We start from the raw sequence: 27,645 nt of genomic DNA on the forward strand, positions 1-27,645 counted from the left end.
CAGTAATGAATGACCTTTATTGCCGTGTAGCAGTGTAGCTAACTACTGGAACTACACACTACTTTGTTGCAATAAGAAAAGGAAATGTAGGTGAAGGCGAGAATTCTTTCTTTTTTTGACATCAGACCTGTCTAATTCTCAGTCGAAACACATTTTGTGTGCCGAATTCTCACTACACATTGTTTAACATCTGACTCCAGAGTGATCTGTTCTTGCAATATGTAGTCTGTGACCTTTCAGATTTAGATATGATTTTTAACTAAGTAATTTGGATGTAGTGAACTATTTTTTCAAATTCACTTTAGCTAAGTAACTATATTTTTCCTTATTGTAGCTTAACTTCATCCAATGTGAAGTAATTGATGGCTTGGGTAAACTATATTTTCAGAGTTGCTTCCCCAACACTGTAGTTTCATTGCGTTTGCAATGTTGACTTTAATTACTGAAGTACTTGTCCTTCAACACTGAAAATTAAAGCAATACAGAATGGCTTCATTCGCATTAAGGCTGGTCCCACACAGTTTTTCAGAAAACACGTTTTTGTTCTCAGATTTACATACGTCCATTTACTCAATCAAGACCTGAAAAGTGGTTGAGCTCATTTAGGCCCAACTGTCACGATCGTCGTAGTGAGGAGACCCAAAGCGCAGCGTGGTGTGAATACATTATTTTAATGTAGATAAAAGAACACGACGAATAATAAACAAACTAACAAAATAATAAGACGAACGTGACCGCTATTAATACTGTGTGCAAACATGCATCAGAGACAACGACAAACACCTGCCACTGATTGAGAACCATATCAGGCCAAAACACATAGAAACAGACTAACTAGACATGCAACATAGAATGCCCACTCATATCACACCCTGACGAAACAAACAACTCAAATAATGGTCAGAGTGTGACACCAACATAATTATATGGAATTGGAGAGAGATAAAAAACATTTATATACATTTTCGTCTGTGTATAGAGTTTGTTTGGCTCCATAATGTCCGTTTTTATTTCTTTAAATAAATGGTTAGAGTTATTTTGTATCTTCAATGTGAGTCTGAAGCCCAGAGTGTGAGTCTGAATGGTGCATATGTGGGTTACTCGGTCATCTGTTTGCTTGATCGCTGGTTTGTTTCGCTGAGCCCTTGCGCTGCATTTCCACCCTCGACGTCCTGATACTGGAGTAACGGGACCTGGTCGTCCTCCGAGGCTGTGTCATAATCGTCTGAAAGACACATCAGAGTGCATAGCCTAATATAGATTCTTCTGCCTCAGACTACTCTTCAGAAGAGCTTTTGTGCTCGTCTTTGGGTACTCTGATGTGGTGTGTTTTCATCCTGTGGCTCTGAGGCTTTTCTGTGTTTGTTTGGTCCTCAGAGGCCTCGCTTACGTCAGTCGTCTCACTGGAAGCACCCAAAACATCTCTCGACTCATCCGTCCTTTCCCCCTCGGTATTTCTCTTCTCTTTTGTGCCAACAGCGCGTTCCCACTGCTTCTCCCATTCCCTCTCCTCCTCTTTCTCCATATCCCTCTGCTTATTCCTCTCCTTCTCGTCTTTTGTCACAGCCCCTGTGCTGATGGTGTTGTCACCTTTCCTGCTGTTGGAGATGAGGGTGGGAGTGAGGTCTTTAACCAGGGGCTCTGGCATCACCAGAATAGGCAGCATGTCGCCTGTTACGGTACCGGAGCCGCAGTCTGGATGGCTGCTGTGGCAGCGTGGCGGCGGCGGGATCAGCGACTGTTTCCTGGTGTAGACCCCATGTCTCCCAAAGAGGCTTCCGGAACCTCCCGAGGCCTCGTAGTCTATGTTGAACCCTTCGTTCTGGTAGGAGGCCTCCTCGACCAAGGGAATCATGGGCCGGCCCGAGTTCACCTGTCAATCACGGAAAGAAGGGGCAATTAGAGGGTTGCTTTGAGTTGAAATGGTTGTTTTGTGACTTGTTACCGTTCCAACTGATGCAGTGTTGTCCTTGTCCGTTCAAAATTCTCATTGGTGTTGTTCAGAATTTCAGAAGTACATTGGACAATTATGGACAAGCAGTGTTTCAAATTCAGCACATTTTGACAGTGTTTGACAATGTCTGAAAAGCAGAGGCTGCGCGACCAGATCAAACCGCACACCCATACACCATCCCCCAGGATGCCTCTTCCCCACAGTTAAACAACATTCTATCCATGTGTTACTTTACGCACACATTTCCGAACAGTTGAAATAAAAATCCAGCAGCGTATATATTTGGTAGGCTAATTTAAGACGCCATGATTGACGTGTATCTACAGATAACGCAGTTGCACAAACATGAGCAGTGCGCAAACAATATTTTTTTGCAATATCCTTATACTAAATGTGGTGTGAAACCAAATGCATTTAGTCTACATGTCAAAATAATGTAGCCTATCCCTGTCTACACATTGCATTGGGGCAAAACTGAATTTTAACCATAAATAACATACAATCGTTATTTCGTCTTTCAATGATCATGCAACACCAAACGATATGATAGACCACACATCATTCATTGAACTTCGCCAGTTTAGCCCGTTTCACCTCTGGCCAGCCGAACTAGCACATACGTAGAAGGTACGGTTGGTCAGAGAATCTGGTCACGCAGCCACTCCGTTTTCGAAATATTCAAAGCACAACACATTAGCATACTAAATCCATAGAGATAGATACTAGATCTATTCTATGACTGAATCTATGATATTCCCCTTACACACGGGGTTGGGTACTGACCATAAATCGTCTTCAGTCTACGATGCAAAACATAAGCAAGTCAGTATTTCACCTCATCACCAAACTCAAAATAATTACATATGCAATACTATTACGTACAGTGAGCTCCAAAAGTATTTGGACAGTGATAGTTTATATTGTTTTGGCTCTGTGCTACTATGATTACGGATAATCCTGACTGAATCATGAGTAATGAGTGAGCAAGGTACAGAGGCATAAATATCACACCCAACAAAAAAATGCTAACCTCCCCTGTTATTGTATTAGCATGTCTTGGGGGTATGATATTTGTGCGTATTAACTTTCTCACCCATCATTATTCACGATTCATTCAGGATGATCCATAATAATCATGGTAGCATCCACATTTAATGTTTAGAAACATGAATTTATAATTTACAATAAAAGTGACTATTGGGCACAAAAAAAACAAATCTAAAACACAACCAAAACAGAGTCACTCTGACGAACTGTACCGTCTGTGCTATAGTTCTGTAATCATTGTGTCCTATGAATATGGGACCGCGTAACTTTAATACTCATACGTGAATTTGTCCCAATAGTTTGGTCCCCTAAAATGGTGCAAAATGAAAGCTGACAGTCTTTAATTTAACCTCCTAATGTCATTTGAAATCCAAAATGCTGGAGTACAGTGCCAAAACAACAAAAATGTCACTGTCCCAATACTTTTGGAGCTGTACATGTAACTATTATGTTACATGTGTTACTTTTACATATCACCAATGTGTAACATACAAAAAAAACAAAACAAAGCAGAACCGCAACATCACAGTACAACCACAGGTGCCATACTTTCATTTGCATAATTATGCAATGGAAGTGCATCGCATGTACGCATCTAACATTACACCATCGCACTGTCACAACCACATCACTCTAGTGCGTACGTCAAAGCAATGCATGCATAAAAACTCACCATCTGGAACCACCTTAAACTCTACATAAACAACATTAGTGAAAAGAGACGTCAGGAGCGTAGAGGGAGAGAGTGAGGAGGAGGGGAGGAAGGAAGGAAATACGGTCTGATATGTTGTTTTAACTTGTCGTGCCGACCAATGGTTTAGGAGTCAGATATCAAAGGTTGTGATTGACATGTTTAATATATATATATATATATATATATATATATATATATATATATATATATATATATATATATATATATATATATATATATATATATATATATATATATATATATATATATATATATATATTAGTCTCAATGGATTTTTGCCTTTGATTACTCTGTAATTTAGATTAGATAGAAGGTAGGTTTCCATCCAATTGGCGACAGATTTTCATACGAATATTCTAAAACCCGCATAAAGAAAATATGTGCATTTTCCCACCAGTGTTGTTTCCACCAAATTTACTTTTTGCGGATAAAAATCCGATATAATTTTGTCACTAAAACGGTTGCGTTAAATAGCAAATGTGCCTACTACGGTATTTGCACGTGCACTCTAGCAAACAGCTCGCAGATATAGTGCGGGTTGGCTGGTCTACACGATGAGATTATTATGGATGTTTTTATTTGTCAAATGGCAGTCAAGCATCGATCATCATGTCACCAGAATCAGATTTTTTTTATTGGAAAGGAGCATCAAGATCACCATGCACTTTCACCACCCTGTGAAGTTCATCATCATTTATTTCATCAGTAGCCTAATAAACCCCCGAGTCATGGTGGGAGGATCGCGTGACTCCAAGTTTACTTGAATATGATGGTTATTATATCAATATTTGCGCTTAAAGGCGTTTCCACTGCCATTTCTCGCATAATTAATTTTACTGACACAACAAAATCCCACTTTATCTAGCGTATTTTGTTTTGTCGAAAATTGGAAAGTTTGGAAACACATTTTCTGTTTACTTCAGGCCTGTCGTGAAATTTCTTATCTGACATGTACTTTACTTGCATTAAAAGGTTGGATGGAAACCTGCTTAATGACACATTTAGCTTAGATTAGGCCTGTATAAGCATACTATCCTTAGTTGTTTGATTGTAATAGTCAGTAGGTTTACATGTTTTTGCATGCTTATACTGTATGTATCCTTGCCATTCCTTATAATTCATTCATTCATTCATTCATTCACCAGTAAATGGTCATTCAATATATATTTTTCACTTGTGTGCGTGCTTTAGTTGCCCCTGTGTGTGTGTGTGTGTACAGTAGTGTGTGTGTTATGTGTGCATGAAGCAGCCCTTACCACTTTGAGGTGTTTCCCCAGGGCGACAGCCCCTCGTCCGGCCGGGTTTTGTCTCTGTCTCCTCCTCCTCCTCTTGGCCCATCGGATCAGCAGGAACAGGGTTGTCACTAACAGCAGCAGCATCCCACCCATGATACCGCCAGCTATCCTCACATCCATGTCTCTGAAAGGTGTCCAAGGGACTATGGAGGGATAGGAGAGGCGTGTTAGCGTATGAAGTCCAGCAGCTCACACAACTGGTCCATTTTCACTTTGCAACGGCTCATGCTCATAGCCCTGCAGTCTTACTCATTCATCCAGACGTTGTGCCTGAAGCCCAGTTGAAGAGAACGTTTGTCTGTTTTGTAAGCAGTCTCTGTCTACAGTTCTTTGAATGGGGAGAAAATACATACTGGGAAGTTCGAACAGCCAGTTGCCTGGTTTAACTCATCACATTGTGTCCATGTTGTCAGGAGTAGCGTGATTGACAGTGCATAGAAGGGGAGAGAGGGGCGTGTCCGTGTTGTCAGGAGTAGCATGATTGACAGTGTATGGAAGGGGAGAGAGGGGGGTGAACTGAGAGAAACCTAAGAGGATCTTCCAGCAACACAATAACTTCAATCACATGTAGCCGTTGTGAAATGGCTAGCTAGTTAGCGGTGGTGTGCGCTAGTGGCGTTTCAATCGGTGACGTCACTTGCTCTGAGACCTTGAAGTAGTGGTTCCCCTTGCTCTGCAAGGGCCGCAGCTTTTGTGGAGCGATGGGTAACAATGCTTCGAGGGTGACTGTTGATGTGTGCAGAGCGTCCCAGGTCGGGCGAGGGGACGGACGTAAAGTCTATACTGTTACACACACATTAAAATCCACAAAGAAATGGTTTATCGGCCACAAAATCAACATTTTGCGATGGCCATCTTAGTCTCTGGACTTAAAAGCACATTGGAAACCTGTGGTTTGAATTGAAGAGGCCCGTCCATAAGCGCGTACCAAGAATATAAAGGATCTGGAATGATTCTGTATGGAGAAATGGTCTAAGATCCCTCCCAATGTGTTCTCCAACTCATAAAACATTTTAGTAAAAGGCTCAGTTCAGTTATCCTCACAAGGTAAGGTATTGAAAACAGGGTGTCAATAATTTTGACCCCTACCTTAAAAAATATATATTCTACTACTTAGAATATATATTCTATATATTAAACAAAATATATATTCTCTATAAAACCCGATGTAGATACAGTATGGCTGTTTTCGCTGCATAATATTTAGAAATAGTCAATTTCAGGGGTTAGAGAAGAGTTTTGTTAGCTGCTGTTTGTAACATAGCTAACGTTAGCCATATAGAAATTGGTGGTGCTACTTGAAGCTGTGTTTAAGTGTAATGCAGTTGGTTGGTGACAATGACATGGACATGTATTGGAGTTGACATCCATACAAGCATTACACTGATTTTACCACAAAATAGGGTGAAATGCCATAGCCTAAATGTAGGTTAATTTTGATGGGGGGCAATGAGGAGATTCTGAATCTTTCCCCCCTTGGGGGACGTGTGAGTGGCGTTGCCATGGCATTTCCATTGTTTTGGTCGAGTTCACTTTCTTTCCTGCATCTATAGGCTACATTGTAAGAAAATGGAATTGCTCTTTGTTGACTTTCAGAGAGCATAGTGGATTAACCAGTGTTGTTCTGCTCCCTATTGTAAGGATTTAGGATTCGTGCATTTTAAACCCTCTACCATATTACTTAAGATTGAATTGTTTGAACAACAGCTGCTTTGTCTTTATCTCTCTCTCTCTGTGTGGGTGTGTGTGTGTGTGTGTGTGTGTGTGTGTGTGTGTGTGTGTGTGTGTGTGACAAGAACTGAGTAACATGGTGTGACTTGCATGTTGCAAAGCGGTGTACTGTTTGCTACATTTGCCTTGCCTGTCTGTGTGTGTGACAATATTGAGCACATGGTGTGACTTGCTGCATGTTACAAAGTTGTGGTTAATCAGGTACAGAGAGGGGAGGCTCATCACAAGGTTTAACTGAGATGGAAAAATACTGAACAACACAATAGCAGGAACTGAGCAACTGTTACAACTAGGCTGTGATACCAGAACAGTGAGAATCTATACATCGACAGAGGGTGAACTCCAAGAAACGCCAAGAGGCTAGGACTAGTCTGAGCGCCTGCGATAGGCTGAGCAAGTTTAAAACCACTCTCAGCCTCTACTGTGATAGACATAGTTCCAACCCGTCTGTTGGCCTATCACGGTATAAGAACAGCTGTTTACGTAAAGATAATAGATTCTGATCTGAATTTTATTCTTCCTGATACCGGAGTCGAAAGACGCAGCCTCTAACACTATGTTGTGTGTGTGCACAGTACTGTCATTTTGACAGTACTGTGCCCCCGCCCCAATGCATCAGTAATACTCAGTACTTACTTGGCTGGCTTCTTTGTAGCAGCTCTATGTCGACTGAGGCTTTAGCAATTTCACCTGATTCCTCATCCATAGCGACCACCTATAAGATAAATAATGATATTACAGAGAACTGTACTGCCCTACCAAACTGCTCATTTGGTCTAAAATGAGTTTATGCAGTTACTGCTAACATGACCCCCATTTTCTCCAAAACACAACACCATAGAGGCAGGATACTTGTCCACGTGATTAAGCATGTATTTAATATAGCAAAAATGACATTGAGTTACTGTGAAACCAAGGTAAATAAAAGCAATATTTCTCAGTTCCACACTATGAGCAGTTACTGCCTTTTAGCTTGATAGGGCAGTGTAGATTCGGAGCTCCCAAAAATTATTCTGTGTATTTTTAACCCTAAGTGAAGCTAATTTTAATGTGAGTTACCTACAGTTGTATTACTACTGGACCACTTATTGGCCTAACCTAGCTATATACCTAGCCAGGGATGACTAGTAAAACCAACTGTCCCTGTTTAACAAACTCATCTGGGTTTTTACACTGAAAAAAATATATAAATGCAACATTTAAAGTGCTGGTCCTATGTTTCATGTGCTGAAATAAAAGATCCCAGAAATGTTTCATACCCACAAAGTTTATTTCTCTCAAATGTTGTGCACAAATTTGTTTATCCCTCTTAGTGAGCATTTCTCCTTTGCCATCCACATGACAGGTCTGGCATATCAAGAAGCTGATTAAACAACACAATTAATACACAGGTGCACTTTGTGCAGGGCATTAAAAGGCCACTCTAAAATGTGCAGTTTTGTAACACAATGACACCGATATTTTGAGGGAGTGTGCAATTGGCATGCTGACTGCAGGGCAGTCCACCAAAGCTGTTGCCAGATAATTGAATGTTAATTTCTTGAGTAGAAGCCCTATCTGACCTCGTTTTTAGAGAATTTGTGTATGGTGTTGTGTGGGTGAGTGTTGTGCTGATGTCAACGTTGTGAACAGAGTGCCCTATGGTGGAGGTTGGGTTATGGTATGGGAAGGCATAAACTATGGACAACGAACACAATTTAATTTTATTGATGGCAATTTGAATGCAAAGAGATCATGACAAAATCCTGAGGCCCATTGTCATGCCATTCATCTGCCGCTATCACCTCATGTTTCAGTATGTTAATGCACGGCCACATGTTGTAAGGATCTGTACAAAATTCCTGGAAGCTGAACATTTCCCAGTTCGTCCGTGGCCTGCAAACTCACCAGACATGTCACCCGTTGAGCATGTTTGGAATGCTCTGGATCCACATGTACGACAGTGTTCCAATTCCTGCCAATATCCAGCAACTTCGGCACAGCCATTGAAGAGTGGGACAACATTCCATAGGCCCCAATCAACAGCCTGATCAACTTTATGCAAAGGAGATGTGTCGCGCTGCATGAGGCAAATGGTGGTAACACCAAATACTGACTGGTTTTCTGATCCATGCCCCTATTTTTTTATTTTTTATGTATCTGTGGCCAACAGATGCATAGCTGTATTCCCAGTCATGTGAAATCAATAGATTAGGCCCTACTGTATTTATTTCAATTGACTGATTTCATCATATGAATTGTAACTTAATAAACTTTGAAATTGTTTCATGTTGCGTTTTTATATTTTTGTTCAGCATATATATTTGTCTGATTATGACCTTACCTCTAGGATGAGCCTGTCGAAGGATCGTAGGCGGTCAGTCTTAGCGATGATAACCCCTTCCTCTGTGATGTGGTACAGTCCAGTGGTGGCTCGTGTGGGCTGGAGAGAATAATGCATTTTTGGATTCACCCCCTGCAAATGGAGGGAAAGTGAAGCAAGACAGGATGTACCAAGATGGGATGGAAAAAAACGTTTGTTTATTATCCCTTTAAACAAACTAAATTTAGTCAGACACACACATTGTCCCATCGCTTACATCTACAAAGTCCTGGTCTATGGCTTGGATGAAAAGCACCTCGTTCCCATAGGTGGAGACTAGCGTGGCAGGGCTGGAGCTCTCGATGATGAAGCCCTTGTACGTGGTTCTGTTAAAGAGGGGAGGGAACCGGTTCTCTGCTAGCACCCGGACCAGCGCTGTCGCCACACTGTACTTCTTTGGGTCATTCAGCTGAGATGCCTGTAGATGATTTGATGGTGTTTTCAATGTCAAACAGTCCAGGGAGATCCTTTTTCAGATCTATTCGGTTAACAAATTAGATTTTAAAAGGCTCTTAGTATTGGACTTAACTTTGTCTTTTGTGGCTTTTTGATAAGGCATGCTGCTGATACTAGTGCTTTTATCATTGTTTCAATCAAGATTTTCTTACCATGATGCGCAGTCGGAATATAGGTGTCAAATGTCTGTTTTCCACCCGTTTTGTCATTGTGACCTCTGCTGTTTGGTTGTCAATCTGAAACCTGTTTTTGTCAGCACCTGAGGCACATGTGTTACAGGTAATTACACGGGATGCCACACAGAATGACCATATACAGTTGAAGTCGGACGTTTACATACACTTAGGTAGGAGTCATTAAAACTCATTTTTCAACCACTCCACAGTTTTTTTGTTAGCAAACTATAGTTTTGGCAAGTCGGTTAGGACATCTACTTTGTGAAATTTTCCAACAATTTGTTCACAGACAGATTATTTCACTTTATAATTCACTGTATCACAATTCCAGTGGGTCAGAAGTTTACATACACTAAGTTGACTGTGCATTTAAACAGCTTGGAAAATTCCAGAAAATGTCATGGCTTTAGAAGCTTCTGATAGGCTAATTGACATAATTTGAGTCAATTGGAGGTGTACCTGTGGATGTATTTCAAGGCCTACCTTCAAACTCATTGCCTCTTTGCTTGACATCATGGGCAAATCAAAAGAAATCAGCCAATACCATGCAGCCATCATAATGACCATTGTTGTGTTTGGAGGGAAAAGGGTGAGGCTTGCAAGCCGAAGAACACCATCCCAACCGTGATGCACGGGGGTTATATATTGAAGCAACATCTTAAGACGTCAGTCAGGAAGTTAAAGCTTGGTCGCAAATGGGTCTTTCAAATGGACAATGACCCCAAGCATACTTCCAAAGTTGTGGCAAAATGGCTTGAGGACAACGAAGTCAAGGTATTGGAGTGGCCATCACAAAGCCCTGACCTCAATCCTATAGAAAATTAGTGGGCAGAACTGAAAAAGCGTGTGTGAGCGAGGAGGCCTACAAACCTGACTCAGTTACACCAGCTCTGTCAGGAGGAATGGACCAAAATTCGCCCAACTTATTGTGGGAAGCTTGTGGAAGGCTACCTGAAATGTTAGATCGAAGTTAAACAATTTAAAGGCAATGCTACCAAATACTAATTGAGGGTATGTAAACTTCTGACCCACTGGGGATGTGATGAAAGAAATAAAAGGTGAAATAAATCCTTCTCTGCTATTATTCTGACATTTGACATTCTTAAAATAAAGTGGTGATCCTAACTGACCTAAGACAGGGAATTTGTACTAGGATTAAATGTCAGGAATGGTTCAAAACTGAGTTTAAATGTATTTGGCTAAGGTGTATGTAAACCTCTGTCAAGTGTAAGGCTGCAATGCAATCCTTTCAAAATAGAAATATTAGAGCAGTCTACTGGCCTCTCAATAGGCCTTGAAATTGCCTATTGGCAATGGATTAAGCAGACACTATTGGGTAGGCCCACACCTGAGAGAATGGAGTAGAGCAAAGGCGTATCGAGGCTTCTGTCTCCGTCTTCGGCATGAATTGGACCAGGAGAGAAATTCAGTAATATGTCCTGAAACCAGAGAATTACTGCATCTTAGAATCCACATGGATTGTTTAATCAATCAATTGTTAAATCTTGACTCCTGCCAGTTCGCCCTTGCAAAAGAGATTTATAACTTCAAGTGTCTTTCCTGGTTAATATATTAAGGTTTAATGAAAAAAAAAATCTATATTACATGCAATATGTAAATCCATATAATTTGAATTCTACAATTAATGTACTAAGAAGTAGTCATCACCTGGTCCTTTTCTGTGATATTGACCACGTAGATGGGGTTGGTGCAGACAACCGTGTGGTTGTGGTCCTGGGAGATGGGTGTGCACGGTAGGAACTGAGGGTAATGGTCGTCTCCGTCCTCCACGTTCACAATCAGTGAGGCGGAAGTGTTGTACCACTCCTTGGTGTTGGTTTCCTGGAGAAAGAAATGTATTTTATCTAAGCTTCAGTAATGATACCCAATATAATGGAAAACTCTTCAACCTAGCAAGACTGAGAGCAAACCCTTACTGGAAAAACATGATTTCACGTGAAAATCACAATTTTACATTTGACATTTTTACATGTCTTGCACATGTAAACACAGTCTCTATGGGTTGCCACAGGGTTCAATTCTCGGGCCGACTCTTTTCTCTGTATATATCAATGATGTTGCTCTTGCTGCGGGCGATTCCCTGATCCACCTCTACGCAGACGACACCATTCTATATACTTCCGGACCGTCCTTGGACACTGTGCTATCTAACCTCCAATTGAGCTTCAATGCCATACAACACTCCTTCCGTGGCCTCCAACTGCTCTTAAACGCAAGTAAAACCAAATGCATGCTTTTCAACTGATCGCTGCCTGCACCCGCATGCCCGACTAGCATCACCACCCTGGATGGTTCCGACCTTGAATATGTGGACATCTATAAGTACCTAGGTGTCTGGCTAGACTGTAAACTCTCCTTCCAGACTCATATCAAACATCTCCAATCAAAAATCAAATCAAGAGTCGGCTTTCTATTCCGCAACAAAGCCTCCTTCACTCACGCCGCCAAACTTACCCTAGTAAAACTGACTATCCTACCGATCCTCGACTTCGGCGATGTCATCTACAAAATTGCTTCCAACACTCTACTCAGCAAACTGGATGCAGTTTATCACAGTGCCATCCGTTTTGTCACTAAAGCACCTTATACCACCCACCACAGCGACTTGTATGCTCTAGTCGGCTGGCCCTCGCTACATATTCGTCGCCAGACCCACTGGCTCCAGGTCATCTACAAGTCCATGCTAGGTAAAGCTCCGCCTTATCTCAGTTCACTGGTCACGATGGCAACACCCATCCGTAGCACGCGCTCCAGCAGGTGTATCTCACTGATCATCCCTAAAGCCAACACCTCATTTGGCCGCCTTTCGTTCCAATACTCTGCTGCCTGTGACTGGAACGAATTGCAAAAATCGCTGAAGTTGGAGACTTTTATCTCCCTCACCAACTTCAAACATCTGCTATCTGAGCAGCGAACCGATCGCTGCAGCTGTACATAGTCTATTGGTAAATAGCCCACCCATTTTCACCTACCTCATCCCCATACTGTTTTTATTTATTTACTTTTCTGCTTTTCTGCACACCAATATCTCTACCTGTACATGACCATCTGATCATTTATCACCCCAGTGTTAATCTGCAAAATTGTAATTATTCGCCTACCTCCTCATGCCTTTTGCACACAATGTATATATTCTCCCCTTTTTTTCTACTGTGTTATTGACTTGTTAATTGTTTACTCCATGTGTAACTCTGTGTTGTCTGTTCACACTGCTATGCTTTATCTTGGCCAGGTCGCAGTTGCAAATGAGAACTTGTTCTCAACTAGCCTACCTGGTTAAATAAAGGTGAAATAAAAAAAATAAAAAATAAATGTGAAACCATGTGTTTTTGGACCACTTCACATCTCATGTGGATTTTCACACGATCACAAAACCTTTCACATGTGGATAAAGATGTTCACATGGGATTTCACAGGTGATGATGCCCTACAAACAATAATGAGTCATTATGATACACACACTGTCACAGCCTGATCTGTTCACCTGTCTTGTGCTTGTCTCCAACCTCCACCAGGTGTCTTCTATTTTTTTTCCCATTATCCCCTGTGTATTTACACCTGTTTTCTGTTTATCTGTTGCCAGTTTGTCTTGTTTTGTCAGGTCTTATCAGTGTGTTGCACGTTTCTCCTGTTCTCAAGTTTTTAGGTCTTCCCGGTTCTGCCTGTCCTGACCCTGAGCCTGCCTGCCGTTCTGTCCCCGATTGAATCTGCTTTGGATTATGAACCTCTGCCTGCCCTCGACCTGCCCTTTGCCTACCCCTTTGTTACAATAAATATTCTGAGAATCAAACTGAGTCATCTTACACACAGCACTTTTAACATGGCGTTTTCAATTGACATATTTGACACACTTTGACAAACATTGCTTCATTGTGGATGTTTATTTATACAGTAATTATCATTCAACATGTCCTTCCCTGGGATTTTTACTCACAAACCCCTTGGTTCACAGCATTCTTCCTGCTACGTCACAATATCTGTGTCAGTAACCGATTTAGACCGAATTGCTACACATTGGACTTAAAATGAAATCCCAACCTTGTTAAAAATACAGCCAAGAAAAGCGATTATATTTATCTTAGTGATTCAGGAGTAACATAAAAACAGAATAATATACCCCACCAACATTGGACAACTATACAGAAAGACCCTCAAATTGCTGGAATAAGTAAATGAAATCAAAGATGTGAGAATAGTCAGAATAACTGTTAAGTTATAACTAATAAGTGTTTCTAAAACACGTTTTCACATGTGAAATGTCAATCTTTGTAAGAACTTGTGACAATCAAGAGCTGCGCTGTTAAAACCTATTCAGGATCTGACCCTTTTTTTTCAATTTTCACCAAAAATGACATTCCCAAATCTAACTGCCTGTAGCTCAGGACCTGAAGTAAGGATATGCAGCAAGTGATGTGCATGTTGTCAACAGAAGAGTCAGTAATCACACAGTAGGTAACTGGCAAGAATGCTAGTGGCAAGTGTCCTGTAGATTATAGGCAACATGTTGCCAGTAAGTTACTGCAACTTTTCCAATGATTTACTGACAATTAGTTTACAGTTAAGAAATTACAAATTCACAGCAACAAGTTACTGGAAAATGTACAATAACTTCCTCACATTGCATCTGATTACTGACACATTCTTTTCCAACATTTGCAAAACAGAAAGTATTAAAGCAGTTGCTTTACTTGTACCTGCATAACCATCAAACACTTAAACTGCCACAACAATTCCACTGATGGTTGGCACAATTAACCATATATTTGACCAAGCCCCCAAATATGCTAATGAATCCCACCAGTACATTGCCCCCTCAAAGCGCAGTGATGATCGTACCTTACATTCAAAATTAACAGTGAAATCCGAATACAGCAGCATGCTGTCATTTTATAGAAATAACACCTTCAAGTTGTTGTGAATATTTATTAATTTTTCCGCAACTTTCGGGCAAATTGCAGAAATGTATTCTTGCCAGCCTCCATTATATCCACAGACCTGGTGGCACAGTGGGAACTTCAGGTAGCTAGCAACCAAGACGTTGGTAGTTCAAATCTTAGTTCAGTCAAGTGAGGTTGAGTCCTAAGTAATCAGCATACTGTCCTTTAACATTAACACATGGATATAGCTAATAAAGTACCGAAACTAGTTGTAGATTTACTGTATTTTCACCGCAACTAGACAAAAACCTTACAGGACCATTACACAACGTTCTAAGAACGTCTTAAAAAAACGTCATTGGGGATGTCCCTGCAACAAACCGGGAACTACACAAATCATGCAGGGGACCATGACAGCTTAAATGTAAAATCAAAGTAAAATGTTCAAAATTACATTTCACACCTGGGTTTTCATATGTGCTGAAATGTTGTCACATGTCTAGTGTCATGGTATTGCATGTAGAAATGTTTAATCTCCATGTTGTCACATTTATTTCACATGAGATCATGTTCTTCCATGTGTTCACATGTTGTCACGTAGTTTTATGTCATGTTGCTTCACGTTGTCATATTAACTTCACATTAAATCACGTTTGATCACACGAGTTCACTGGAAATTCATGTGGATTTTGGTCAGGAGACCGGTATTCAGCCCAGCCACGTCCTTCCTCAGCATTTGAGATTTTAGGTTAGAGAATGATGCTGCCTGCAAGATGCATTGTAACTATTTACGATCTGTTTCTCGGCACAAAGTGTTTGAGGATGGCTTTACTCATAAATAGTTGAGTAGATTATAATGCTATTACACGGCTAGTCAGGCAGTGGCATAGTAATAGATGACATATCTTCAGATTATAATTATATTATATGACTAGGCAGGGCGGGGCACAGTAATAGCCTCTGGCCTCAATGTGTTCTGGTTGATTAATGAAAAAGGGGATTAGTAGCAGACATGGGTTCAAATGGTATGTGTTTTCTTTCAAATACGTCAGCTGTGCTTGATTGAGCATGTCTGACTCAATGAGCCCATAGAAATAGTTCAAGAAGTAGAACCCCGTCCATCTGGGACCTCAAGACAGACTCAATCAAAACGCTCAAAGTATTTGAAAGAAAACAAATACTATTTGAGCCCAGGTCTGATACGTAGCGGGTCTTACCACAGCGTAGATGACTAGCTGCAGCTTGGTCTTGGTCTCATAGTCCAATGGCTTGTCCAGGATCACTTTACCACTGTTGGGCAGGTCTATCCTGAAGTAGCTGGCATCAGGCTGGGATGAGAGAGAACACGGAAAAGAATGTTCATTAAATTAGTGCACAGATGGTCTACTGAGCGATTGGCACAGAGGTGTAATCAGCAAGGTTAGGAGATATAGGAGCATTTTAAAATATAATTCATTTGAATAGATGTTGGGTTGTCACTATAAGTGGATATATTGGGTCATTGTTTGAAATGAACAGGCACATGACAACAGGATTCAGCACTGTGGTGAGTTCAAACTCATGGTACCATACCGAGGCTCTGTCGATGATGTAGGTGATGGTGTCTCCGTCAGCATCGATGGCCTTGACAGTGAAGACGACAGAGTTGACTGCAATGAGCTGAGGATTGATGAAATACAGAAGACCTGTCAGTATGCATCTGAAACACACGATTATCTATATTACCAAAGTGTGATGTATCTTTACCTCACTTATGTAACGCGGTTGTATAGTCTTCTCAAGGAACCTTGGTTTGTTATCGTTTTCATTCAGGATCTCAACCATGACCCTGTATTCACTCTAGAGGAAGAAAACAGTAGTTTCAGAACTTCCGTTTAGACATTTCCTCAACTTTTGAGGCAGTTCACATTCTAATTCCCAGGTTGTGAATAACATGCTGTAGGCCTGGTTGAGATGGCTTACTTGTATTATGTCGTCTTCATAACATGTTAATGCTGCCATCAAAACAGATCCCTGGCGCTTGGAGAGAAAAAGCTATTAATTATGGTTAAGTATGAACTGTCAAAGATATGAATGTGTCCTATTCAATCAAACCTGGTTTTCTGGCATAAGACTTAAAACAGGAGGACAGCAACAGTGTGATGCCTTATTACCTCTCGATCCAGGACTCTTAAAATGGATGAGTTGAGCCTGATGGTTCTCCCTTCTAGGTAGAACCAATTGGCGTTCTCTCCGGTGAGGCACAAGCGGATGCTATTGACTCCTGTAGGGTCCCCGACGATGCTGAGGTTCGCAATGAACTCTCCTACGGGTCGGTTCTCGCTCACCGTCGCAAAGATGTCTGACCCACCCAGGCAGAGGCTGGCTGTCAATCAACACACACAGATTTGGGGTCAATGGCTTTCAATTCAATTTACTTCAATGACATTTCAATGACTTATGTACATTAGCGTTTCAGCCATAAGTAGCGTTCCAGTTTTGGTTTAAGCGGTCCAGTATTAAAACCATGTTGAGGCGACTGAAGAAGCGAGACCGCTATTCCCCATAGTGAGAGTTTGATTGAACTCTGGCCTACCTTTTATGACATGGTAAGATGTGTTTATTGCCAGCTGGCAGAGGAACAGCCCCCATGGGTTCAACATCTTCCTCTGGCCTCCTGAGCCTCCAGTCTCTCAGCCACAACTGCAACCCACAGAAACCAGCAGCAACACAAAATGGCAGTGTTACATTTGGTCCCTCTTTGGTCACTCTAATCTAGCAGACAGGATGTTTCGGTTACTGTACTACCAACTGACTGTTTGTCTTCCCTGAGTACCCCTGAAGTACCCCGTTGTGCATTTTACCAGTAGGACTAGGGTGTCATGAGTCTTCTCAAGTACCCCCTGTGGATAGGCCAAGTACCCCCAGGGGTCCGATTCCCCCTTGTTGGGAACCACTGCTACAAACTATTTGGTCCCTCTTTGGTCACTCCTAACAGCATTCTGCCAAGGCAGTTACGGTAACCTGCCCGGTAACATGACTTTCCACTGCAGCCTCTCCTGTTAAACCCCACCTCAGTGTCCACTAAGTGCCCTCGGTGCCTGAAAGCTTTTTTGGGCTCCTCATATAATTCACTTTTAAATCCTATATAGTTTCCTTTCTCTGACGTTTATTAGGCCTATTTATTATACCAAAACAAGGCAATTTGTGTCATTTACCGTAATTCATTATGACTAATGTTGAGTAATGAACCACTCCCTTTGGTAAATCCTTTCATGTTTGTTTTGTTTTATGTTGTTGATCACATTAAACGACTGTGGTTTGATTAGCCCGGGGCCAGTGCTAGTCAATTGTTAGCCTGGGTACCAGTCTGTTTAGCTATTCCACGACTTGCCATGCTAAACATGTTTGGCATGACATTTCCATATGGAGTTGACAAGAGAGCATAAACAGACTGGCACTCAGACGAATCATTTGTGAGTAAAGCCATCCTCAAACACTTTGTGCCGAGAAACAGGTCGTAAATAGTTACAATGAATCTTGCAGGCAGCATCATTCTCTAACCTAAAATCGCAAATGCTGAGGAAGGACGTGGCTGGGCTGAATACCGGTCTCCTGACCAAAATCCACATGAATTTCCAGTGAACTCGTGTGATCAAATGTGATTTAATGTGAAGTTAATATGACAACGTGAAGCAACATTGTCAGGATTTGGCCAGGGTTGTTCCGGGTTTTGGTCAGTAGATGTCCCCATTGTGCTTTTTGTCCCTATGTTTTTCCCTTGATCCCCATTATTATTTGCACCTGTGTCTCGTTTCCCCTGATTGTATTTAAACCCTTTGTTTCCCTCAGTTCTGTGCTCTGTGTTTGTATGTTAGCACCCTGCCCTAGTGTTCTGTGTGCTCTTGTCGATTCCGGGTGAAGTTCTTGTGGTATTCTGTTTTTTGTTTTTGTTTATTTTTGGTGAGTTTCTTTTGAGGTCTTTTTGTGTTTTTCCTACCACCTTTTGGATTTGCCATTTTTTGTATTTTAGGATTTTTTCTTTATTAAATACACCGTCTTAAGTACTGCTGTGTCTGCCTCATCTTCTGGGTTCTGCTGTCTATTCGTGGCTCAGTTGGTTAAGTGACTGTTTCTCACTCCGGAGACCCAGGTTCGAAACCGGGTCCTGACAGAAACACAGACAAAAATGAACCCAGAGGCAGCCAGTTCCCAGGACCTTTTTGCCACGCTGTCCCACCACCAGGAGACTGTCCAACGCCACGAAGCCGCCCTGGTTCAGCAAGAGGCCTTAATGGCTAGACATTCTCATCTTCTGTCGGAGATGCTGACTTCCATTAAGCAAATATCTGATCGACTTACCCCGGCAACAGTTTCCGTCCCAGTACCTCAGGTTCACGTACCCATGGCAGTTAACCCCCTGGCTGAACCTCGTCTTCCACCTCCCCAACGGTTCTCAGGTGATCCAAGTGCTTTGTAAAGGCTTTCTCACTCAATGTTCTCTCTCCTTTGAGCTGCAACCCTCGTCGTTTCCCACCGACCGGTCTAAGATCGCATATATCATTACCCTGCTGTCGGAAAAAGCCCTGGCCTGGGCTACTGCTGTGTGGGATGCCCATAGTTCCTGCTGTGCCAGCTACTCTGCCTTTGCTGAGGAATTCAAACGAGTGTTTCAAGGCCCAAGCAGTGGTTCTGACTCAGCCAAACAGCTCCTGACTCTCCATCAAGGTTGGCGCAGCGTGACGGACTATGCCATCCAGTTCCGCACGGTGGCAGCAGCGAGTGGCTGGAACAACGAGGCGCTCACGGTGTGCTTTCTGAAAGGCCTTTCCGACACTATCCAAGATGAACTGGCCACTCGGGAACCACCGGACAATCTCGAGTCCCTGATCAAGTTGGCCTCACGCATTGACCAGCGTCTGAGAGAGAGAACTCAACCGTAGACCTCTAGCCCCTATCAGTCCCAGCTCCGAGTCCCCACCTTTATCATCGCTGGCTCCACCGGAACCCATGCAGATTGGACGCATCTCCCAGGCTGAGAGAGACCGCCGGATGAGGGAGCGACGCTGTCTATATTGCGGCAAACCGGGCCATTTCCGTTCCACGTGTCCCGGGCTCCAGGGAAACGCTCTGTCCCGTACAGACCGGGGGAACTGTAACGGGAAACATAACCTCCTCCCATCCGTCCAACTCCCGTCTGCTCATTCCAGTCACCCTCTCCTGGGACAACCACAAGCTTCACCTTCAAGCCTTGGTAGACTCTGGAGCCGCAGGTAACTTCATGGATGGTGTCTGGGCGAAGGAGAATGGCGTTCCCTCTGAACCTCTAAGTGACCCCATGAGGGTTACTACATTGGATGGAAGCCCTTTGGGATCTGGACTTGTCACTCATGTCACTACCTCCTTGAGACTTTCAGTTTCACAACACCAGGAATTGATGAACTTTCATTTGATCTCCTGTTCCGAGTTCCCTCTCGTCCTTGGATACCCCTGGCTTCACAGCCATAACCCTCACATCGACTGGTCTGTGGGCACTATCAAGCAGTGGGGTCCTACGTGCCAAGCTACTTGTATTTTCCAGAATTCCCGAGTTCTACTCCCGAGTCTTTAGAATCCATCGACCTGACCCGAGTTCCCGAGTGTTACCATGACCTCAAACTGGTGTTTAGCAAACAGAGGGCCACCACGCTACCACCCCATAGATCTTACGATTGCCCCATCGACCTGTTTCCGGGCACTTGCCCCCCAGGGGTCGGATCTTTTCCCTATCTCCACCCGAACGAGCTGCTATGGATACCTACATCAAGGACTCTCTGGAAGCAGGCCTCATGCGTCCATCAACCTCCCGGCGGGAGCAGGGTTTTTCTTTGTGGCCAAGAAAGACGGTGGATTACGTCCTTGCATCGACTACCGGGGACTCAATGACATAACCGTCCGTAACCGTTACCCGCTACCCCTTATGGCCACAGCCTTCGAGCTGCTCCAGGAAGCAGTTGTTTTCACTAAGCTTGACCTGCGGAACGCATACCATCTTGTGCGGATCAGACCTGGTGACGAGTGGAAGACCGCTTTCAACACGCCTACTGGTCACTATGAATACTTGGTGATGCCCTTCGGCCTGACCAACGCCCCAGCGGTGTTCCAAGCGCTCATAAACGATGTGCTTAGGGATATGCTTAACATATTTGTGTTCGTTTACTTGGATGACATCCTCATCTTTTCGAGCTCCCTTCAAGAACACACTAAGCATGTCAGACAAGTACTCAAACGCCTCCTGGACAGCCATCTGTACGTTAAGCCGGAAAAATGTGAATTCCATTCATCCCGAGTACAATTCCTGGGATTTGTAGTGGAACCCGGCCGAGTCCAAATGGACCCTAGGAAGGTAGGGGCGGTAGCGGATTGGCCCACCCCCAAATCCGTTAAGGATGTTCAGCGTTTCCTGGGCTTCACAAACTTTTACCGCAAGTTCATCAAGAACTTCAGTTTGGTGGCAGCTCCTCTCTCAGCTTTAACCAAAGGTGGCAATGCAAGGTTTGTGTGGGGAAGAGAAGCTGAGACGGCCTTCCAAGGACTCAAGCAGCGCGTCCTCTCTGCTCCCATCCTGATACTACCGACTACGGATGAACCATTTGTGGTGGAGGTAGACGCATCAGAGGTTGGTGTTGGAGCTGTCCTGTCTCAGAGGGGTGAAGACAAGAAGCTTCATCCGTGCGCTTTCTTCTCACACCGGCTTACCCCGACTGAGAGGAACTACGATGTGGGGGATCGTGAACTCCTAGCGGTTAAGATGGCATTGAAGGAATGGAGACACTGGCTCGAGGGGGCTTCTCACCCGTTTCAAGTGCTTACGGACCACAAAAATCTGGAGTATATCCAGCAGGCGAAGCGATTGAACTCTAGACAAGCTAGATGGTCTCTTTTCTTCAATCGATTCCAGTTTATCCTCACCTATCGGCCCGGGTCGAAGAATCTCAAACCGGATGCCCTGTCCCGAGTCTACGCTCCTGCCATTCGAGATGACACGGACATGCCTGTCCTTCCTGCTGCTAAGATTGTGGCTCCGATCTCGTGGCAAGTTGAGGATACCGTGAGACGTGCTCAAGCTAGCGAACCGGACCCTAAAGGAGGCCCTGCCAATCGGTTGTTTGTCCCCAAGGCAGTGAGGACTCAGGTCCTTCTGTGGGGGCACTCCTCTCGCCTCACCTGTCATCCGGGCGTAGGTCGCACCTTGGAGTTCATCCAGCGTAAGTTCTGGTGGCCTACCATAAGAGAAGATGTTGCCACTTTCGTCAATGCCTGCCCCGTGTGCTGCCAGGGCAAATCTTCTCACCTCCGCCCTCAAGGACTCCTTCACCCTTTACCTGTTCCCCACAGACCCTGGTCCCATATCTCATTGGACTTTATTACTGGACTTCCTCCATCCCATGGCAATACTACTATCCTAGTCATAATCGACAGGTTTTCAAAGGCGGCCAGGTTCGTCCCTCTGACTAAGTTACCTTCTGCCAAGGAAACGGCTGAGTTGGTAATTAATCATGTGTTCCGAGTCTTCGGCATTCCTCAAGATGTGGTTTCTGACAGAGGTCCCCAGTTCGCCTCAAGGTTTTGGAAGGCCTTCTGCCAACTCATGGGGGCTTCTGCCAGTCTATCTTCAGGGTACCATCCGGAGTCCAACGGCCAAACAGAGAGGATGAATCAAGAGCTGGAAACCACCCTCCGATGTATGACTCGTGACAACCCGTCCACATGGTCATCCTTTATTGTTTGGGCCGAATACGCGCACAACACCTTGCACTCCTCCTCCACTGGTATGTCCCCGCACGAGTGTCAGTTTGGCTATGCTCCTCCATTGTTCCCGGACCAGGAGGCAGAAGTCAGAGTGCCTTCAGCCTTGAGGTTCGTCAGACGCTGTCGGCTTATGTGGAGGAAGACCCGTCTTAATCTGATGCGTTCCTCACAGAGGTATCAACAACAAGCCAACAGACGTCGCCGTCCCGGGCCTACCCTGCGCCCCGGCCAGAGAGTCTGGCTTTCCACAAGAGACTTACCTCTACGGGTGGAGTCTCGCAAGCTGTCCCAAAGATACATCGGTCCCTTCAAGGTTGCCAGGAGAGTTAACCCAGTTTCTTATCGCCTACACTTACCCAGATCCCTTAAGATTAATCCCACATTTCATGTGTCATTGTTAAAACCTGTTGTTTTTTCTCCCCTTGTCCCGGCAGACAGACCTCCCCCTCCGCCTCGTGTCATTGGAGGCCAGCCGGCTTATACCGTCCACCGGATACTGGATTCCCGCCGGGTGCAGCGGTCCTGGCAGTATCTGGTGGATTGGGAAGGCTACGGTCCTGAGGAGCGCTCCTGGGTTCCTGCCAAAGACATCCTGGACCCTGACCTCATTCGTCAGTTCAGGGTCCTCCACCCTGAGAGAGCTGGTAGGAACGTCAGGAGCCGTTCCTAGGGGGATTCTGTCAGGATTTGGCCAGGGTTGTTCCGGGTTTTGGTCAGTAGATGTCCCCATTGTGCTTTTTGTCCCTATGTTTTTCCCTTGATCCCCATTATTATTTGCACCTGTGTCTCGTTTCCCCTGATTGTATTTAAACCCTTTGTTTCCCTCAGTTCTGTGCTCTGTGTTTGTATGTTAGCACCCTGCCCTAGTGTTCTGTGTGCTCTTGTCGATTCCGGGTGAAGTTCTTGTGGTATTCTGTTTTTTGTTTTTGTTTATTTTTGGTGAGTTTCTTTTGAGGTCTTTTTGTGTTTTTCCTACCACCTTTTGGATTTGCCATTTTTTGTATTTTAGGATTTTTTCTTTATTAAATACACCGTCTTAAGTACTGCTGTGTCTGCCTCATCTTCTGGGTTCTGCTGTCTATTCGTGGCTCAGTTGGTTAAGTGACTGTTTCTCACTCCGGAGACCCAGGTTCGAAACCGGGTCCTGACAAACATGACATAAATCATTTGTTTACTGTCATAGTATCTTACTTTAATATATTTAGCTGTTTACTGTTTAAATGACTGTGTTTAAATGCCACCTGTGGCTTGAGTGTACATTGTTGCGTGTTTGGAAGGTCTCGTCTGACCTCCCTGACCTAATAGCGCAAGAGGATCATGAGGTGAAGTACAGGTACCTCACGCTGGTCGCCCAAAGTTTCCTTTACTTATACTATGCTTGCTTAGTAACATAGATACAAAATGTAGAGTTTTTCTCTCTCACTTTTTCAGTTGAAATTTCATGAAAGACCATGGTTACTTGGTGTTCAGTACAAATAGTTTGGTTTAGTACAAATAGTACCTTATGAGGAATGTGATAACTTTTACAGACGTAGCACTTACGATTATAACTGCTGATTTGATGCGCTTAAAATAGATTTGTCTTGTGCCAAATTGGAATAACGACAGCACCATGGATATGTTGGACAAAATATTAAGAACGCCTTCCAAATGTTGAGTCGCTTCCCAGAGTTAAGTTGGCTGGATGTCCTTTGGGTGGTGGAACGTTCTTGATACACACGGGAAATTGTTGAGCGTGAAAAACCCAGAAGCGTTGCAGTTCTTGACACAAACCGGTGTGCCTGGCACCTACTACCATACCCTGTTCAAAGGCAGTTAAATCTTTTGTCTTGCCAATTGACTCTTGCGAATGGCACACACACACAATACATGACTCAATTGTCTCAAGGAATAAATAATATTCTTTAACCTGTCTCCTCCCCTTCATCTACACTGATTTGAAGTGAATTTAGCAAGTGACATCAATAAGGGATCATAGCTTTCAACCGCTCCCTGTCTGAGTCTGTAATACCAACATGTTTCAAGCAGACCAACAGTTCCTGTGCCCAAGAACACTAAATGACTACCTAAATTATTACCGACCCGTAGCACTCACGTCTGTAGCCATGAAATGCTTTGAAAAGCTGGTCATGGCTCACATCAACATCATTATCCCAGAAACCCTTGACCCACTAATTTGCATACCGCACCAAAAGATCCACAGATGATGCAATCTCTATTGCACTCCACACTGCCCTTTCACACCTGGACAAAAGGAACACCAATGTGAGAATGCTATTCATTGACCACAGCTCAGCGTTCAACACCATAGTGCCCTCAAATCTCATCGACCCTGGGACTAAACACCTCCCTCTGCAGCTGGATCCTGGACTTCCTGACGGGCTGCCCCCAGGTGGTAAGGGTAGGTAACAACACATCCGCCACGCTGATTCTCAACACGGGGGCCTCTCAGGGGTGCGTGCTCAGTTCCCTCCTGTACTCCCTGTTCATTCATGACTGCACTCCCAGGCACAACTCCAAAACCATCATTAAGTTTGCTGATGACACAACAGTGGTAGGCCTGATCACCGACAACCATGAGGCAGCCTATAGGGAGGAGATCAGAGACCTGACCATGTGGTGCAAGGAAAACAACCTCTCCCTCAACGTGATCAAGACAAAGGAGATGATTTTGGACCACAGGAAGAGGAGGACCGAGCATGCCCCCATTCTTATCGACGGGGCTGCAGTGGAGCAGGTTGAGAGCTTCAAGTTCCTTGGTGTCCACATCACCAACAAACTAACATGGTCCAAGCACACCAAGACAGTCGTGAAGACGGCACGACAAAACCTATTCCCCCTCAGGAGACTGAAAATATTTGCCATGGGTCCTCAGATCCTCAAAAGGTTTTGCTCGGCCTCCGACTGCAAGGCACTACAGAGGGTAGTGTGTATGGCCCAGTACATCACAGGGGCCAAGCTTCCAGCCATCCAGGACCTCTATACCAGACGGTGTCAGAGGAAGGCCCTAAAAATTGCTAAAGACTCCAGCCACCCTAGTCATAGACTGTTCTCTCTGCTACCTCATGGCAAGCGGTATCGGAGCGCCAAGTCTAGGTCCAAGAGGCTTCTAAACAGCTTCTACCCCCAAGCCATAAGACCCCTGAACAGCTAATTAAATGGCTACCCAGACTATTTGCATTGCCTCCCCCCCTCTCCACACCACTGCTGCTACTCTTTGTTATTATCTATGCATAGTCATGTATATATTATGTAAATATTACCTCAAATACCTGGACCCCAGTGCCCCCGCACATTTACTCTGTACCGGTACCCCCTGTATATAACCCCACTATTGTTATTTACTGCTCCTCTTTAATTATTTGTTATTCTTATCTCTTACTTTAAAAAAAATGTATTTTCTTAAAACTGCATTGTTGGTTAAGGGCTTGAAAGTAAGCGTTTCACTGTTGTATAATAAATAATACAATTTGATTTGATTCACCTGGTAAGTCTAGGTCATGGAAAGAGCAGGGTTTTAATGTTATGTACACTCCATACATAATATTGATTGGGTTCATGGCCCTCCCCCAGAAAAACAAATCAAAACCACTAATTTAGTGTGGCATGTGTACAGTTTTTTTCAGCGACAAGGAAAACAACATTTTAACGTTCTTAGAACAGTTATTTTTAGTCTTGCACAATAGAACATCTATTAAAAAGAGTAGAGATTGACTAAACAGCTGGTAAGGCTGTGGATAATGCAGTGTGTGTCTACTGGTTATTAGAAGTGGAGTCAGTCTGTCTCTGGATTAATACCGTCTTTAATTCGATTGAAATACCTTCGCAAGAGGAAGTAGGTCTTTGTCACACGGGCAGATAACAAGGGATTAAATATTGAATCTAGTTCCATATCCTATCCAGCCCGATTTGACACACCTGCCCCTGGCAGATTCAGACGTGTGTTTGTGTTTCCCCCTTTTGTGTTTGTGTCACCCACATGTCTCCCATGTGTGTGTGTGTGTGTGTGTGTGTGTGTGTGTGTGTGTGTGTGTGTGTGTGTGTGTGTGTGTGTGTGTGTGTGTGTGTGTGTGTGTGTGTGTGTGTGTGTGTGTGTGTGTGTGTGTGTGTGTGACTGGGTTAGTCTGGTTCACTATAAAGAGCCTCACCCGACCTGCTTTTGTCTATTGCTGGGAATTGAGGTTCTAGTTGAATAGGCCTGTGTTGCCCAGTTTGTTTCTTTCGGAAAAGCTATCTGAACTCCTCCCTTGCCCTGCCCGTATCACAATTAACTCATTAAAGTGCTTTTGATAATAACTGAACAAAGCAATTACCGAGCCATTAGGCCTCGCTTCGAGCATTCCCTAAACTTAAAGCTATCATTAACCCTATGCTTAACACTATCCCTAACCCTTTCCTTAACCCCTAAGCCCTAGCCTAGCTAACGTTAGCCTCCTACTGTACCTAACGGTAGCGTTAGCCACAACAAATTGGAATTGGTAACATTGCATATTCGTAACATATCATACGAATTGTAATTCGTAGCATATCGATGATGGACAATCTCAATTGAATACCCAGGTTGGGTCAGAGCAATAACAAAATGTTAATCCATTACGATATTTTTGGTCACACACACCAGATATTAATTCAGTTCATATTATGTTCCCTAGTCTAAGTACTGTTTGTAAGTATCACCACTTAGTAAGGAGGCAATGGAGGTCGGACCCCTTTAATGCACATGTAACTCAAGGTGATGTGATGTCACAACGATATGGAAATTTGTCAGAAGGCTTAGCACTTCACCCACATTCTTACATACATACATTCATGTACACACACACACACACATTTTTTTCTACACCTACTAACTTACACTAACTTACATATAGGCTCACATCATACTTACTTTCGTCCAGTAGCTGAATGGTCAAAGCCTGAGCCGCAGCTCTCACGCTCGCGGTATCCCTCGCCTATTCTCTCTGTTCCAGCCCCCTGGATTCCGCCACATATTTCCCCCTGTGGCAGAACTTTCTCCCAGGGTCAAACGATCAAGAGCAGTGACGACAGCACTAAACACTCCAGTCCCGCTTCTCCTACCACCACCGGTTGAGCCCTGTTCCCCAAGCATGGGAGCGTGGCAGAAAGAGAGAGGGAGAGAAAGAGGGAGGTGTATGTGTTGGGAGAGAGCATTAAGAGCTCCTGCGTAGAGCACAGACCGGGGCTTAGCTGGCATTTGGGGCTTCCGAGTGGCGCAGCGGT

General features: G+C 43.7%; 1 protein-coding gene across 1 annotated transcript; it reads right to left on the reverse strand.

Annotated features, from left to right (window-relative positions):
• Window positions 1-652: 652 nt before the first annotated feature.
• On the reverse strand, window positions 653-27,360 carry LOC135514596 (cadherin-related family member 5-like). Its single transcript, XM_064938022.1, has 15 exons — window positions 27,293-27,360; window positions 17,210-17,316; window positions 16,788-16,999; window positions 16,597-16,653; window positions 16,381-16,473; window positions 16,207-16,293; window positions 15,852-15,962; window positions 11,405-11,578; window positions 11,085-11,175; window positions 9,713-9,819; window positions 9,322-9,522; window positions 9,066-9,197; window positions 7,379-7,457; window positions 4,973-5,154; window positions 653-1,873 (listed from the first exon to the last, which is right to left on the reverse strand). The coding sequence occupies exons 2-15, from the start codon at window positions 17,274-17,276 to the stop codon at window positions 1,277-1,279; spliced, it is 2,190 nt and encodes a 729-aa protein (XP_064794094.1). The 5' UTR covers window positions 17,277-17,316; window positions 27,293-27,360; the 3' UTR covers window positions 653-1,276.
• Window positions 27,361-27,645: the final 285 nt, after the last annotated feature.

Source organism: Oncorhynchus masou, chromosome 26 (genome assembly GCF_036934945.1).
Source record: "Oncorhynchus masou masou isolate Uvic2021 chromosome 26, UVic_Omas_1.1, whole genome shotgun sequence".
NCBI classification, from domain to species: Eukaryota; Metazoa; Chordata; class Actinopteri; order Salmoniformes; family Salmonidae; genus Oncorhynchus; species Oncorhynchus masou.